Source organism: Gopherus evgoodei, chromosome 9 (genome assembly GCF_007399415.2).
Source record: "Gopherus evgoodei ecotype Sinaloan lineage chromosome 9, rGopEvg1_v1.p, whole genome shotgun sequence".
NCBI classification, from domain to species: Eukaryota; Metazoa; Chordata; order Testudines; family Testudinidae; genus Gopherus; species Gopherus evgoodei.
Genome location: NC_044330.1, coordinates 22,352,869 through 22,369,838, shown reverse-complemented (window position 1 = coordinate 22,369,838; position 16,970 = coordinate 22,352,869). Strand labels below are relative to the sequence as shown.

The 16,970-nt window shown below is 42.1% G+C and overlaps 1 protein-coding gene across 2 annotated transcripts in view; it reads right to left on the bottom strand.

The window, feature by feature from the left end:
- The window catches only part of KPNA4 (karyopherin subunit alpha 4), a 62,241-nt gene that overhangs the window by 7,650 nt on the left and 37,621 nt on the right, over positions 1-16,970 (bottom strand). The window contains exons 14-15 of one of the 2 annotated variants that reach the window (XM_030574457.1): positions 16,450-16,503; positions 6,228-6,390 (exon numbers count right to left, since the gene is read on the bottom strand). In XM_030574457.1, the coding sequence (XP_030430317.1) occupies positions 6,228-6,390; positions 16,450-16,503 (217 nt within the window). Of the gene's footprint in view, positions 1-6,227; positions 6,391-16,449; positions 16,522-16,970 lie in introns of both variants that reach the window. The other variant, XM_030574454.1, reaches the window with a different exon arrangement.

The window sequence follows — 16,970 nt, the reverse complement described above, 5'->3', positions numbered from 1 at the left end:
AGAAGATACCAGAGATGCTTAGTTTTGCAGTTCTCAAACTGTGGATTTGTGTCTCCAGAGATAACACGCTTGTTAACAAAAATGTTTTTAAATAGAGGTGAGAAATAACAGACCTCAACCCTATTGTCCCTCTGCAAATTTGTGTACACACAGTCAATCCCTTACCTCTCTCTAAAAGTGCAAATTTTCAAAAAGTTCAATGAATAGAAGATTGTTGGGGGCGGCATAGAGCTGGATAAGGAGAAGAAGTCTGGAGATAAATCTGAGAAGGGAGGGGCAGGCAGCAGAAACAAAAGTGAAACTGTTTGAGCAGCATATTCCAGAAGTCTTGAGGTCTTTCTGAGTGTAGCCTTCATTGATTTGAGATCTATCATACCATTCTCTCACTAGAAGGGAAAACCTATCATGGCAGCAGGCCATAAAAGAGACCCAATTTGGGAATATTTTAATGAAGTTTCTCTACCTGTGGGTAAGACAGGCATGCATGCAAAATGCAACCTGTGCAACTAAGAAATGTAAGGCCTGGTTGCCCAAATGAAACATCATCATGAGAAGTGTTCCTTCTCAGGAGGAAGCTGCATTGCAGATGAAAGGAACATGTCTGAACATACAGGATCTGTTATCCATCTGGACGTGGAAGGCCGAAATAGCTGCCAAATGCACCCTTATAGAGTTAACAGCCAAACTCTTTCAGATCTAGAAAATGGTCTAGTATGAGGTCCAGGGTGCTCGCTTTGGAGATGCACCTTTCCTACAATACCAAATGGAGAAGTGCTTCCACTTAGCCAGGTAAGTGTTTCTAGTCAAGAGATTTCCGGTATCCACAAGCACATTTTGGTCGTCCTTCGAGCAAGATTTTTCAAAAAGCTTCAGCCATGAAGCAGCTACACTGCTAGGTGGAGAGCTTGGAGGTTCAGATGGAGCAGATGTCTGTGGTCCCCTGGGATTAAGTCTAGATCTAATGGAAGGGTTAGAGGAGAAGTCAAGTATCAGTGTTGAAGAAGCCATGCTGGTGCTATAAGAATGAAGTGAGCATGGTCTTGTTTTATTCTGAATACTATTCTGGGCAGTAAAGGAACTGAAGGGAAGGTATATGGAAGGAAATTCTTCCAGGATAGGAGAAAGGCATCTGTCAGTGAACCTTGGCTGAGCCTTCTCCAGGAACAGAGCTGAGGGCATTTTCTGTTGGTTCTTGTTGCAAACAGATCCATTTGAGGAGTTCCCCGCAGATGGAAGATGGACTTGGTTATTTCTGGACGTAATGACTGGTTACGCTGATGAGAGAAGGATCTGCTCAGCCGATCTGCTACCAAGTTCTGTTTCCCTGAAAGGTACGCTACTTTGAGATGAACTGAGTGTGTTATACAGAAATCCCTGCGGCAGACTGCCTCCTTGCAGAGTTGGTTTGACCATGCTAGTCCTGGTTTGTTTATGCAAAAAACAGGGTCGCTGAATTGTCTCAGAATCAGTAGATTCTTTCCCACTATGTGGGGGAAGAAGGCCAAACAGGCTCACGTACCGCTCTTAACTCCCTGACACTTATGTGAGACTCTACATCTTGAAGTGACCAAAGGCCCTGCATCTGTGGGGATTCTATATGAGTTCCCCAACCCAGAGAAGATGCGTGTCTGACTAGCGTGAGGGTTGGTAGTGGGCAGAGAAAAGGAAACCCCGCACAAGTTTTCAGAGGGTCCATCCACCAATCTAGAGATATCAAGACTAACTTTGACACCTGATCCATTTTGTCCAAATGGGGACAACTTGGAGTAAACATTGGTTCTAGCCATGCCTGCAGATTTCCGAGGCATAGCCTGGCATACTGAACTACATAGGTGCATGCTGCCATATGACCCAGGAGACTCAGGCAGCTGTGTAGTGTTGTGAGAGGGTATGCTTTTATTCAGAGCACTATGTCCTGTAAGGTTTCAAATGGGGCTTGTGGTGGAAAGGCTTTGGCTTTTGTGAGGTCTAAGGCTACATCTACACTACCACTTATGTTGATATAACTTAAGTCGCTCGGCGTGTGAATAAGCCACCCCCTGAGCAACATAAGTTCTCTAATGTGGCCATAGACTCAGACTGCTCCAGTGAACTCCATTATCTGTACCAGTTTCAGGATTGATTTACTAAGAACCTCAGAGAGTTAAACATGGGCAGGACAGTGGATATGCTGGACAGACCAATCTGTTCAACCAGTTGTCCAGGTACAGGAACACATGAACACCTAATTTTCAAAGATGCTGGCTGGTCCATAACTTGTGGTGGAGAGGCTGCCTGGAACTATTCTTGGTACCAAGGGATGGTGCTCTCTGTGCTGGTGTCTCTGGTGCACCCTCCATGGCTGTGTCCGACAATGTTGAGGGGAGGACCTGGCTGGAGGGGAAGGCTCCACAGTGACCAGAATGGCCATTGATATAAGCCTGGACCCAATGCGGTGGTTGCTAAATAGCCCACGGTCCCAAGACTCTGATGGGGAGATGTGCTGTGTCCTGGACAAGAGGACATAATTTCCGAGTCTGAGGAAGAGTCAAATGCCCGAGACAAACTAGGGGTTGATGCAGATGGGACTGATGAGAGACAGCCTGAGCCCGGTGATAACAGTACTGCAGAAATCATAGGAGACTCTCCTCTCAACAAGACAGAGGTTTGAGTAATGGTACTGCAGGATCTAGATGTGGTGAGGAATAAGCTGCAGGCACTGGCACCGGCTGCAAGCCTTCTGCAGTTGGCGATACCAGTACTAAGAGGCTAAGGAAGTCTTTTACAGATGCATGCACTGCCAGGGTGATTGGGATTGGCATCGGCTGCTGAGTCTGCAAGTATCCTTCAAGGAATGGCCTTGACAGACATGGCACAGACTCCGGAGGCAGTGAGACTCCCTTGGGAGGTGATGAGCTTTCCAAGGGTGGTCTCACTCCCAAATGCTTTGCGGAGTTTCTGCTTTGGTATTGCTTCAGTATCAACGCAGAAGAGGTGGAACCTGAAAAAAGGTCTGAGTCTTTTTTTTTTGGTACAGGGGAATGGGACTGAGGAACTGCAGACATCTGTTGGGGTACTCCGTAATGAAGATGAAGTACTTGGGGCACTTTACTCCTGTGTACCTCTCTGGTGGAGGCTGAAGTGCTGCTTCCATAAGCAAGAACTTAAGCCATGCCTCCCTATCTCTTTTTGAGTGGGGTTTGAAACTTTTACAGATGAGACACGTGTCACTGATGTGGGATTCTCCTAAGCATTTCAGGCAGGACAGATGCAGGTCACTGACTGGAACAGGATTTGCACAAGTCTTGCAGGACTCAAACCTTGGTGAGCAAGGTATCATTCCAGTACTAGTACTGAAAGAGTACAAAGGGTCAAGAGACCAAAAATGGAAACCTAGCTGTAAACCCATCAAAAGTTGACTAAAACTTACTATACCTAACTATATGCAAAGAAGAATGAGAGAAGTACTTGAATTAATCAAGTCTGCATTTGCACCAACCATCACTAGTGGTAAGATGAGATTGGATAGGGATGGGGACAGCTCTGCTCTCTTATACCATCACACAATGGAATGCAGCAGAGGGCACTCAAGCCACTCCAATAGATACTACAAAGGGGAAAAAACAACAACAACAACTGACATCTGTGCACAAGGCGCGCACACACTTACAATGGATATGACAATTACTCAAAGAACTTAAACTTCACAAAGCCAGAAAAAAACAGTGTTAAGGTTATGCAGGGGGCGTACCTTAACTATCCCTCTTAAAGTGATGCCCCCAAAACACCCATAACATATTTGCACTCTGCCTTTTCACTCTGTAGGAAAGGAGCTACTCTGCCCTATAGTAAAATACTTAGCCTATACTTCTGACAGAAACTCACAGGATACAAGTGTGGTAAAGTGTAAAGTGGCTGTTAAATTTCACGTCTAAATTTATACTTGTCCTTACCCATCAGTAAACCCACAGACTGCTTTCATAACCCACATGCCTGCTGATAATTCCTGTGTCAAGATTCTCCCCACCCCCCAGTGCCTTGCTACTAAATGGTACATCTACAAAGTACTTAAACACCTGTGGTTGGCCTAAGTCACTGACTTAGGCTTGCAGGGCTGTAAAATTTCTGTGTAGATGTTGGGCTTAGCCTGGAGCCCAAGCTCTTGGACTCCACAAGTGGGGAGGGTCCCTGAGCCCGAAAATCTACACTAAAAGAACAGGAGTACTTGTGGCACCTTAGAGACTAACAAATTCATTTGAGCATAAGCTTTCGTGGGCTACAGCCCACTTCATCAGATGCACAGAATGCAACATATAGTAAGAAGATATATATACACATACATAGATCATGTTCTCTGTATGTTTGTTAGTCTCTAAGGTGCTACAAGTACTCTTGTTCTTTTTGCGGATACAGGCTAACAAGGCTGCTATTTTGAAACCTAACATCTACACTAATTTTTAGCCCCTGCAGCCCAAGCCTGAGTCAGCTGACCTGGGCCAGCTGCAGCCATGCCTCAGGTCTTCTTTTTCCAGGATAGATGTACCCTAAGACAACCTATCACAATTTTGAAATAAAATGATGCAGCTAGCTCCTCAGGGTTCATATTCTCCCCTTTCCATTACTCATACACAAGGTGAGTGTGAACTTTGATCTCATATGACAATCACAACTCTGTGAGGCTTCTCAAACTAATCCCCATCTCCTCAGCTCAGACACTCCCTTTCCAACCTGTCTCACGTACTGCCTCCACTGTTAAACCAGTCAACACAGCTACAACTCACAAACTGAATGCAGCTGCAGAGTATGCAGCTAAATCCCAGTGGCTATTCCCAGCTCCAGGGGACCAGAGTCGAAGCTATATGAGCATGTATCATAATTCTATATTTACTGGTTTTCTGAAGTTTGCTGAACTAAATGTTCTGCAAGGACATGAGCTCCCACTGGGCAGCTTAACTCTGCATTAGTAACATTTTTGGCCATTTTATCTACTGAGTGGCAAAAGGCAGTTTCTCCCTCTTGTGGCTACCACATCCCCATAGGATATAAATAAAATCAATAAAATATATATAGGCTTGTCTACCCATGGAATTGTTCCTGATTAGCTGCATGTGTGTATATTTACTCTGGAATACATTTGTTCCTGTTTAGTTTAATCCACTTTAACACGTGTAGACAAGCCCTTAACAGCAGAATGTCAGATATAAAGAAAAAGCCTGAGATGTGTCCTACTAATCATACTTATCAAGCAAGTAGTAAATGAAGATAGAAGTAGCAGAGAGTTTTATGCTGCCTTAGGAAAGAATCATAGTTAAATCACTCAATTGAAACTGAGAATCTGGTTATATTACCAGCTCTGTCACAAACTTCTTGTGTGACTTTGGGCAAGTCACTCTGTGCCTCAGTTCTCCGACTGTAAAAGCTTCCCCGGGATTTGGGGAAAATAAAAACTGATTAAAATTTGAGGTGCTCAGATGCTGCAGTGATGAATTAGACTGTACTACAGCTGTGTAGAATATATCCAATATGTATCTATCCATCCAGCAGATAGAGGCATATATAAATATATCAAGAAATTCTGAGATTTTATTTTATTTAAACAGAATATACAGTTACTCAAATACCTCTTACTTTAGTATGTTCCCTCCTGATCTTCATCTATTCATATTATACACTCATGAACAGTGCATTTCTTATTTCAAGGAGCAACACTCTCTTATCTCCTGAAGTTACCTGCAGTGTAGGAGTTTTGCATAGAACTTGTAGTGATGACTAAATGAAAAACATTTAATATTAAAATGGTTTCTTTTCCTCAAAAAAGAGCTCCAACCAGCTGGTAGCTGTTTAAATGTTTAACAATTTAAAAAATTAAAAACATGCCAGAAAGCCATTAACAAAATTACCACTTAATATTTTGTTTTAAAATTTATCTGGGCATAATCAGACTGGATCAAATTAAGTTTGCAGCCTGTGAGGTAAAGATACCCTCCATGTTCTAATTTGTGAAGTGTATTTTTCTAGTTAGGTCATATACACTACATATATTCAATTTAAGGTTTCTTCAAATAGAAAAGTTTAAGTTAAAATATCTCAAATCACTAATGAACCTGATATTGAGATTTGATACAACAGTTAAACAAAAAGACAAAGATGTAATAAACGGTGCAAAGTCCATGAATATATTTGTGGTTAAAATAATAATGGTAACACCAAGTAATTATTCAAAAAAAAAAAACAAAAAAAACCCATACCTCCACACTCTTCTATAAGATTGGCTATGGTCTCCGCTTCATCTTCAGCCATTTTTAATATATTACTTAGTCCATCCAGCACTACTTGTACAACTTGAGCATCTTTTACTGTTAACAAGTTGCAAAAGGGAGGAATTACATTTTGTTGAATTAGATATGCCACCTAGGAAAGAAAACAACATACATAAAATTAAAAAGTAACAGTAAATAGTGTGTGAGAGGTACAAAGATGCAAGAAGAGAAAGAGAAGCTACTGGCACCACAAAAAATGTTTTTAATAGAAAAGAAGGAAAGACTACATGAAATAAGAAAAAAGAGTTCATTCAAAGTATATACTGAACAGTATAAGGAAGTTGCCTACCTTACAGTACTATAGGTACTACACTATAAAGGTAAGGCTGTCAAGCAATTAAAAAAATTAATCGTGATTAGTTTCGCTGTTAATAAAATATTATTTATTTAAATATTTTGGGGTGTTTTCTACATTTTGAAATATATTGATTTCAATTACAACACAGAATACAAAGTGTACAGTGCTCACTTTATTTTTATTACAAATATTTGCACTGTAAAAATTATACAATAGTATTTTTCCATTCCCCCCTTTACAAGTACTGTAGTACAACCTCTATCATGAAAGTTGAACTCACAAATGTAGAATTATGTACAAAAATAACTGCATGCAAAAAAAAACAATGTAACACTGTAGAGCCTACACATCCACTCAGTCCAACTTCTTGTTCAGCCAATTGCTCAGACAAACAAGTGCATTCACATTTGTGGGAGATAACGCTGTCCGCTTTTTGTTTATGTCACTTGAAAGTCAGAACAGGCACTCGCATGGCACTGCTGTAGCTGGCATTGCAAGATATTTACTTGCCAAATGTGCTAAAGATTCATATGTCCCTTCATACTTCAAGCACCATTCCAGACAACGTGTCCATGCTGATGATGGGTTCTGCTCGATAACAATCCAAAGCAATATGGACTGATGCATGTTCATTTTCAACATCTGAGTCAGATACCACCAGCAGATGGTTGATTTTCTTTTTTGGTGGTTCCGAAGTTTCTGCATCGGAGTGTTGCTCTTTTAAGACTTCTGAAAGCATACCCCATACCTTGTCCCTCTCAGATTTTGGAAGGCACTTCAGATTCTTAAACCTTGGGTCAAGTGCTGTAGCTATCTTTAGAAATCTCACACTGGTTTCTTCTTTGCGTTTTGTCAAATCTGCAGTGAAAGTGTTCTTAAAGCAAACAATATGTGGTGGGTCATCATCTGAGATTGCTATAACATGAAATATATGGCAGAATGCGGGTAAAAAAGAGCTGGAGAAATACAATTCTCCTCTAAGGAGTTCAGTTACAAATTTAATTAATGCATTACTTTAAGTAATCAGCATGGAAGCATGTCCTCTAGAATGGTGGCTGAAGCATGATGGGGCATACACATGTTTAGCATATCTGGCATGTAAATACCTTGCAATGCTGGCTACAAAATTGCAGTGTGAATGCCTGTTCTCACTTTCAGGTCACATTGTAAATAAGAAGAGGGCAGCATTATCTTACATAAATGTACACACATTTCTCTGTCTTAGTGATTGACTGAACAAGAAGTAGGACTGAGTAGACTTATAGGCTCTAAAGCTTTGTTTTTGAGTGCAGGTTATGTGACAAAAAATATATACATTTTTAAGTTGCACTTTTCTGATAAAGAGAATGTACTACAGTACTTGTATGAGATGAATTGAAAAATACTATTTATTTTATCATTTTTACAGTGCAAATATTTGTAATAAAAATATAAAGTGAGCACTGTACACTTTCTATTTTATAAATAAAGTCAATATATTTTAAAATGTAGAAAACATCCAAAACTATTTAAATAAAAATAGTTTTGTTTAATCGCGCGATTAATCACGATTCATTTTTTTAATCGCTTGACAGCCCTGCCTTATAGTTTAATACCTACAGTAATAGAAGGTCGGCAACTTTCTTACACTGTTCAGTACATACTTTGAATAAACTTTTTTCTTATTTAATATAGTCTTTCCTTCTTGTCTCTTCCGTATAGTTATATAAGTATTGTTTAACAGTGCAACTAAGGATGCAATTAATTTTATTTAATTAATCACATGTGTTAACTGAGATTAATTGACAGCACTACTATAAGGTACTATAGAACTGGAGGTTCTTTGAGATGTGTGGCCCGTATCTGTATTCCATTGTGGGTGCAAATATGTTCCATGTGCCCCAAGTTGGAGCATTCTGAAAGCATTGTCTGTTGGTCCACATATGTGCATGGGCTCACCTCGTGCTTCTGACTGAGGAGATAAAAGGACAGGATGGACTTGCTGCCTCTCCAGTTTCTTCTCTACCATGAATCAGAGAAGATCTGAAGCAGAGGGGAAGTAGGGTAAGGTAGTGGAATACAGATAGGGACCGTACATCTCAGAGAACCTCCAGTTACTATAAGGTAAACAACTTTCTCTCCTTCCAGTGCGGGTCCTACGTGTATTCCACAGTGGATGACTGACAAGCAATACTCAAATTGTAGGAGGATGCAAGGGTGTAGACAGAAGACCTGAATGAAAGACTGCTTGTATCAAGGCAGTGTCTCACAAATGTGTGGATGGAACTCCATGTAGCTGCCTTGCAGATGTCAAGTAGAGGCACCTCTTGAAGCAATGCCATAGACATTGCTTGTGCTCTTGTAGAAAGAGCTCTTACCCCCGAAGAGGAAGATTAGACAACTGATAGAGCAAATTACAGCCTGAGATCCATTTTGAGATTCTTTGATAGGATACCACCGTCAATGACCCCTGACTGTTTCCATCATGGTGACAAAGTCCAGGAGACTTTCTGATTGGTGTTGTTCTCAGTAGGTAAAAGGCGAAGGTGAGTAAAATGGTGAGGAATGGAGTCTTTCTTTCTTCTGAGAATGCGTGAGATTATGGGAAGAACGCAGGTAAGTGATAACTGGTTCTGGTGAAACTCAGACTACTTTGGGAGTTAATTTAAAGGTGGAAACAATGAAACATTGTCCTTATGGAATATAGCAAATACAAACACAGACTACCCCTCTGATACTTGACACCACGCAAGGCACTGCATTTAGCTGTATGGAGTGGAAATCCATCAACCTCATGAAGAAACTTGCACAAATACAGACAGATATCTTCCTTTCCAAATGCAAATGGATGGACATCATACCAAATGGACTAAAGGTAAAAAATCCACTGCTATCTACATACTACACAGACCACAGTGAGAGACTATGCCATACTCTATCAAAGAAACTGAGGAACCACCTGATCAGCATCCAATACAGCAAACAAGAAAACATCAAAAAAGAGCTCTCCAACCTGGAGAATCTCATAAAATAACCAAACTTCCATACAAATGGACTTCACTAAAATAAGACAGGCGATCTACAGTACTCACTTCACCTCTCTACAAAGGAAAAAGGATTGTAAGATGTCTAAACTCCTACCTGCTACATGGGGCCACAACCGTGGTACCCCTAACCCACCCAGCAATATCGTCAATCTATCGAACCGCACACTTAGCTCAGAAGAAAAGTCTGTCCTATTTTGGGGACTCTCTTTCTGCCCTGCCACTCCCACCAACATGATACAGTTCTGCGGCGATCTGGAAGCCTACTTCCATCATCTCCGACTCAAAGAATACTTTCAGGATAACAATGAACAGCCCATTGATACACAGTTACCCTCCCACCAACAGCACAAGAAGAAGAACTCCACATGGACTCCTCCTGAGGGTTGAAATGACAGTCTGGACCAATACATAGAATGCTTCCGCCGATGTGCACAGGCAGAAATTATGGAAAAATAACATTGCTTGCCTCATAACTTAAGTCGTGCAGAACGCAATGCCATCCACAGCCTCAGAAACCACCCTGATATTATAATCAAAAGAGGCTGATAAAGGAGGTGCTGTTGTCATCATGAACAGGTCTGATTACCAAAAGGAGACCGCCAGACAACTCTCCAATACCAAATTCTACAGACCACTTTCCGCAGATCCCACTGAGGAATACACTAAGAAACTGCACCATCTACTCAGGACACTCCCTACACTAACACCAGAACAAAACAACATACCCTTAGAATAACGCTGGTCAGGGCTCTATCTACTACCCAAGATCCACAAACCTGGAAATCCTGGACGCCCCATCATCTCGGGCATTGGCACTCTCACAGAAGGACTGTCTGGATATGTGGACTCTCTACTCAGACCCTACGCCACCAGCACTCCCAGCTATGTCCATAACACCACTGATTTCCTGAGGAAACTACAATGCATTGGTGACCTTCCAGAAAACACCATCCTAGCCACCATGATATAGAGGCTCTCTACACAAACATCCCACACACTGATGGAATACAAGCTGTCAGGAACAGTATCCCTGATGATGCCACAGAACACAACTATTTCAAATTTGATGACAATATATATCTCTAGATCAGTGGCATCGCTATGGGCACCCGCATGGCCCCACAATATGCCAGAATTTTTATGGCTGACCTGGAACAACGCTTCCTCAGCTCTCGTCCACTCACGTCCCTTCTCTACCTACGCTACATTGATGACATCATCATCTGGACTCATGGGAAGGAGACTCTGGAAAAATTTCACCCCAATTTCAACAGCTTCCACCCTACCATCAACCTCAGCCTGGACCAATCTACACGGGAGGTCCACTTCCTAGACACCACGGTGCAAATAAGTGATGGTCACATTAACACCACCCTGTACCGAAAACCTACCGACCACTATGCCTACCTTCATGCCTCCAGCTTCCATCCCAGGCACACCACACAATCCATTGTCTACAGCCAAGCACTGAGGTAAACCATATCTGCTCTAACCCCTCAGACTGAGACTAACACCTACAAAATCTCCATCAAACATTCTCAAAACTACAATACCCGCACAATGAAATAAGGAAACAGATCAACAGAGCCAGACGTGTACCCAGAAGCCTCCTACTGCAAGACAAGCCCAAGAAAGAAACCAGCAGGACTCCACTGGCCAGCTAAAACCCCTCCAACGCATCATCAGGGATCTACAACCCATCCTGGACAATGACCCCACACTTTCACAGGCCTTGGGTGGCAGGCCAGTCCTCGCCCACAGACAACCTGCCAACCTGAAGCATATTCTCACTAGTAACTTCACACTGCACCATAGTAATTCTAACTCAGGAACCAATCCATGCAACAAACCTCGATGCCAACTCTGCCCACGTATCTACACCAGCGACACCATCACAGAAACTAATCAGATCAGCCACACTATCACCGATTCATTCACCTGCACGTCCACCAATGTAATATATGCCATCATATGCCAGCAATGCCCCTCTGCTATGTACATCGGCCAAACTGGACAGTCTCTACGGAAAAGGATAAATGGACACAAATCAGATATTAGGAATGGCAATATACAAAAACCTGTAGGAGAACACTTCAACCTCCCTGGCCACACTATAGCAGATCTTAAGGTGGCCATCTTGCAGCAAAAAAACTTCAGGACTAGACTTCAGAGAGAAACTGCTGAGCTTCAGTTCATCTGCAAATTTGACACCATCAGCTCAGGATTAAACAGACTGTTAATGGCTTGCCAACTACAAAACCAGTTTCTCCTCTCTTGGTTTTCACGCCTTAGCTGCTAGAAGAGGGCCTCATCCTCCCTGATTGAACTAACCTTGCTGTCTCTAGCCTGCTTCTTGCTTGCTTATATATATCTGCCCCTGGAAATTTCCACTACATGCATCTGATGAAGTGGGTATTCACTCATGAAAGCTCATGCTCCAAAACGTCTGTTGGTCTATAAGGTGCCACAAGACTCTCTGCTGCTTTTACAGATCCAGACTAACAGGGCTAACCCTCTGATACTCGACAGCATAAGGAAAAACTGCCATCAAAGTTCCAAATACACCAACCCTCTTGTCTGAGGTGATGGCTACCAGGAATGTGACTTTCATGGATAGGAGAGACAGAACAAGAAGCTAATTGTTCAAAATGAGGCTTAGTGAGTATTGAGAGGACAAGTTTCAAGTCCCACTAAGAAGTTGGTGGCTATTCCCCCCCCCCCATTTTTGTTTTAAATAGGCAGAAAGATGCTGATTAGGCCTTTCCAGAATCTGCGAGTCATTGGGGGCACGAAGACTCAGTAGCCCTGTAAAGATGGATGGTATGCACTGATTGCTGCCAAATGGATCCAGCTGAAGGATAAACCTGCTGTGTTTAAGGAAAGAGCATAGCCCAGAACGAGAAGAATAAATACCGCTTTTGAGGACGTACTCAAATAGAAAAATGCTTCTACTTAGCTAGATAACATTTTCTAGTGGAATCCTTCCTACTTTTAGAAAAGATTCTTTATCGCTTCAGAACATGATTGCTCTAAGAATGATGCCCATCCACAAAACAGGCTCTGAGAGGAAGCAGACATGGGTTGGTATGATTGATCTTGCAATTCCTTTGGGTAAGGAGATCAAGAAAAGTAGGAATAACGATTGGTACCAGTGATGACATGTGTAGGAGATTAGGGAACCAAAGCTGTCTGGGCTAGTTAGTTGGAGGCCATGAGAATAACCCATGCCCTGTCTTGCCAAATTCTGCACTAAACTTGAGGCAGGATTGGTAGTGGAGGGTAGATATAGTTCAAGTGGTCTGACCATAGGAGGAGTAGAGCATCGCCCAGGGCTCCTATGGAACAGTATATTATGCATTTCCTGTTTGTTTGGGAGGCTAACAGGCGCCTGGTGGTGGTCCAAAGAACAAAAATATTGTACACCACAGAGTCATGTAGCTCCCACTTGTGACCGACAGCAAAGTGGCTGCTGAGAGAGTCCACTATCACATGCTGGTTTCCTGGGAGACAGATTGCTGACAGAGTAACTGGATTACTAAGGCACCTGTTCCACAGACATACTGCTTCTGCACACAGGAGGATGGATCTCACTCCTCCCTATTTATTGATGTGAAAGACAGTTATGTTCGACATTATGAGGACATGGTGACCTTAACAGGACAAAAGTTTCACAAGTGCTTTGAACTGTTTGCAGTTCTAGAACACGGATGTGCCTCCTGGACTCTTCAGATGTCCAGGTGCCTTTTGCTATATGGCTGTTCATATGGGCTTCCCAACCCAACAGTGATGCATTGGTAATGATCACCCTGTCCAGTATGAAGGCGAGGAAGGGAGCGCTGATGAACACCTGATGGTGATTCTTCCCCTTAACAGGGACAATATCACTTTGGTGTCAACAGTCACTATGGTACTCATGGACTGTCAGTTTGGTGAGAATACAAGTTGAAGTCATACTTGTAAGTAACAAAGATGAAGGACTGCAAACGGTGTGACAAAAGTATGAGACCATATAGCCTAGGAAAGACAGCTCTGGACGGGTACTCTGGGGTTGTTTTCATAGCCTGAAACCTGTCCTTCAGCAGGTACGCTGTTGCTACGATTGAATTTAAGGATGCCCTGATAAAGTTTCTGTAGCTGTGAGAATGGATTTTTCAGTGTTTGCGCTGACCCCCCAAAAAGGAGAGGAGTTACAGTATTGTCAAAGTCGATGCAGAGGCCTCTTGGTGTGACATGGCAACAAGGGGACAGTCATCGAGGTAAGGGAGAACAGTGAAACCATGGCATCTAATATAGGCTGCTACAACAGAGAACATCTTGGGGTAAAGACACTGGGGCAATGCTGAAAGGGAATACTCTGTATTGAATGTGGTTGGAATTCACCATGAATTCGAGAATGTGTCTGGGAGTGGAGTGAATGTCCACATGAAAGTAAGAGTCCTTAATATCAAGAGCTGGAAACCACATCGCTTTTTGCAGGAATGGAAATCATAGATGCCATCATCATCATTCAAAACCTGAGTTTGTAAATAAAGTGGTTGAAATTATAAAGGTCAAGAATGGGTCTCCAAAGCTGCCTATGTTCTATGAACTATGTTGAGTAAAAACCACTTCTTCAGTACTGAAGAGGAACCTATTCTATTGCTCCTTGCTGTATGAGAAATTCTACTTCTTGTTTGAGAATATTCTCATTAGATTGGCCCTCCTTAGAGAGGTTGGGAAAGGGGGTTTGGAGGGGGCAGGGACAAACTATCATATAGCTAGAATGAATGACGTTCAGCACCCATTTATCTGTTATTGCACTCCAGCTGTTGAAAGTGTGCTAGATGACCCCCAAACGGTGTATGAAAGTCAGGTTTTGGACTCAGTGGTTGCAGCTTTCAAGCTCCCATTAAAAATAACGTTTAAGCCGAGGACTGGGACTAGGATGAGGAATCTGCTGCAGAAGCTGCAAGGAAACGAGTCTTTTAAAACCTCTACCTTCTCTGGTGGAAGTACTACTGAGCCATCTGTCTAGGCTAGTCTGTCAGTAGAATTTTCTCTTTGGGGCAGATATATATATTTCCAGGGTGCTGAGAGTGACCCTGGAGCCCTTTAAAATCCATAAGAACTCATCTGTCTTCTGATTAAACAGATGTGACTCAACTGTGTGCTCGACCCCAAAGTATGGGCCCACAACTCCACGCATTACGATGGCAGTATTCGTTGCCCTGGAAGATGTATCAGCTGCATCTACTGCTGATTAGAGAGTGGGCCTGGAAATAATTTTTGTCTTCTTCTAGGAGAGCCTGGAAATAAGCTCTGTCCTGATGTGGGAGACTGTCAGTAAATTCTGTGACTCTGAATAGTTCAGAAGTCATTCTTAGCCATAAGTGCTAGCTAGATGGCTATCCAGAACCGGAGGCTAGAAGAAAAAAAAAAAACTTTTCCCCCAATAAGTCAAGATGCTTGCCCTCCTTGCCAGTCAGGATAGATTGGGGGTGCTGATGCCGACATCTCTCCATCGTGGCCTGGATAACTAAATTTAGGAGCAGTGTGAGAAAACAAAATTTTGCTCCTTTGGCTGGAACATACTATGGTTTCTCTGCTCTTCTGGGGTACGGGCACAGTTAGCTAGAATATGCCAGACTGTCCTAGATGGTTCCAGGATGGCTTCATTAACAGAAATGCTATTCACTGGAGCCAGGGGACTGAAAGATGTCCAGGAGCTTGTGTTGAGGATCTTGAACCTCCTCAGAGGAATCTGTAGTTCCCCTCCAATTCTGCAAAGAATTTGTGGAACTGCTGATAGTCATCGGGGGAAATGGAAACATTGGAATCACTGCCTCTTCTGGAGACAAAGATGGCACCCTAGAATTATAAAAGCTATTACAGGCATCTAAATATATTCACAGATAAAGGAGAAAGCTGAAACTTCGGACACTGGAGGTTCTGACCCCAAACATGCGGCGGTGAGAAGGAACTGGAGAGACGGTTGGTCTGTTCCCACATCCCTTATCTCCTTGGTCAGAAGCACTAGGTGAACCAGGGCACGTAGGGACCAACGGACACTGCTTTCAAAATTCTCCAGCTTTGGGAGCATGCATACTCACAGAGACAAGCACTTGAAGAAAACATTTAGAAACTAGTGCTTTTAGTTCAGTACAGAACATTTTAAAAAAATCATAATTAAATTAAATTTATAATTTTTATGCTGCATAAAATAAAATGTTTTAAATTTAGATTACACAATGAAAGGCACTGACTACTGCATTTTGATACACTCCAACCCAATCAAATAAGTTTTAGCCTGATCTTTTTGAAGCAGGACAAACAATCTAGATTTTGTGTCCAGATTTTATTGCAATTTGGAGACTGCTTCCCACCTAATTTACCTGGTATGCCCTGTTGTCACAGTAATTTCAATGACAGACCATGACAGAAGTTGGATGAATAAAAAAAACAGCAAATAAAAAAACCCATCCTTTAATGGTTCACACTTATTTTTTGTACTCTTTGTTCACAGCAAGAGTACAGGTACATACAGCTCAAGAATATTAATGAAGACTGAATGCAACTATTCAGATAAATACTGGGGTGTACTGCAGTGCAATATAACTAATTTTAATCCCTCAAAATTTGTCACCACTGATACTGCTACTCTTGGAAACTAGAGTATGATCTTCCATCTCTGTTTCCCTTAATCACTGTAAATCAATGAAAGGAGGAGTCTGGAGAGACTATATTGGCAGGTAATTTAAATTACTGAATCCCCACCTGTAACATGTCAAATACACTCAAGGAAGGAAAGGTAAGAAGTAAACTAATTTTGGAAAAAAAATTAACTTACTTGATCTTTTCTTCCACTGATTGTTAAGTTGCTTATAGCCCAAGCAGCTTCTTTCTGAGTACCAAAATCACCCTAAAATATAATAATAGTTGGCTGTACATTATTTGGAATCACAAAAAAGTAGGACTGGAAGGGACCTCGAGAAGTCATCTAGCCCATCCCCCCAGGCCAACCCAGGACCCTAGATATACCTAGACTATTACTGACAGATGTTTGTCTAACCTGTTCTTAAAAACCTCCAATGGTAGGGATTCCACAGTGTACCTTCCACGTTGTGTCCACATTAGTTTAAGTTGAGGTTAAAAAAAAATAAAAAGGAAGGCAGAAAAATCTTGTAAAATGCTAGGACCTAGTGAGGGAGAGGAGGGAGTTTGTTTTCCCCAACACTACTTTCATACTTCTGCTCTTCTACCTCCTGCAACCCACCATAGCTATGTGCTCACTGTTCCACTTGCACAGCCTTCAGCTACAAGACAGAGGAAAACAGTTTAGACCCAGAACAGAGAACTGTAAAAACAATG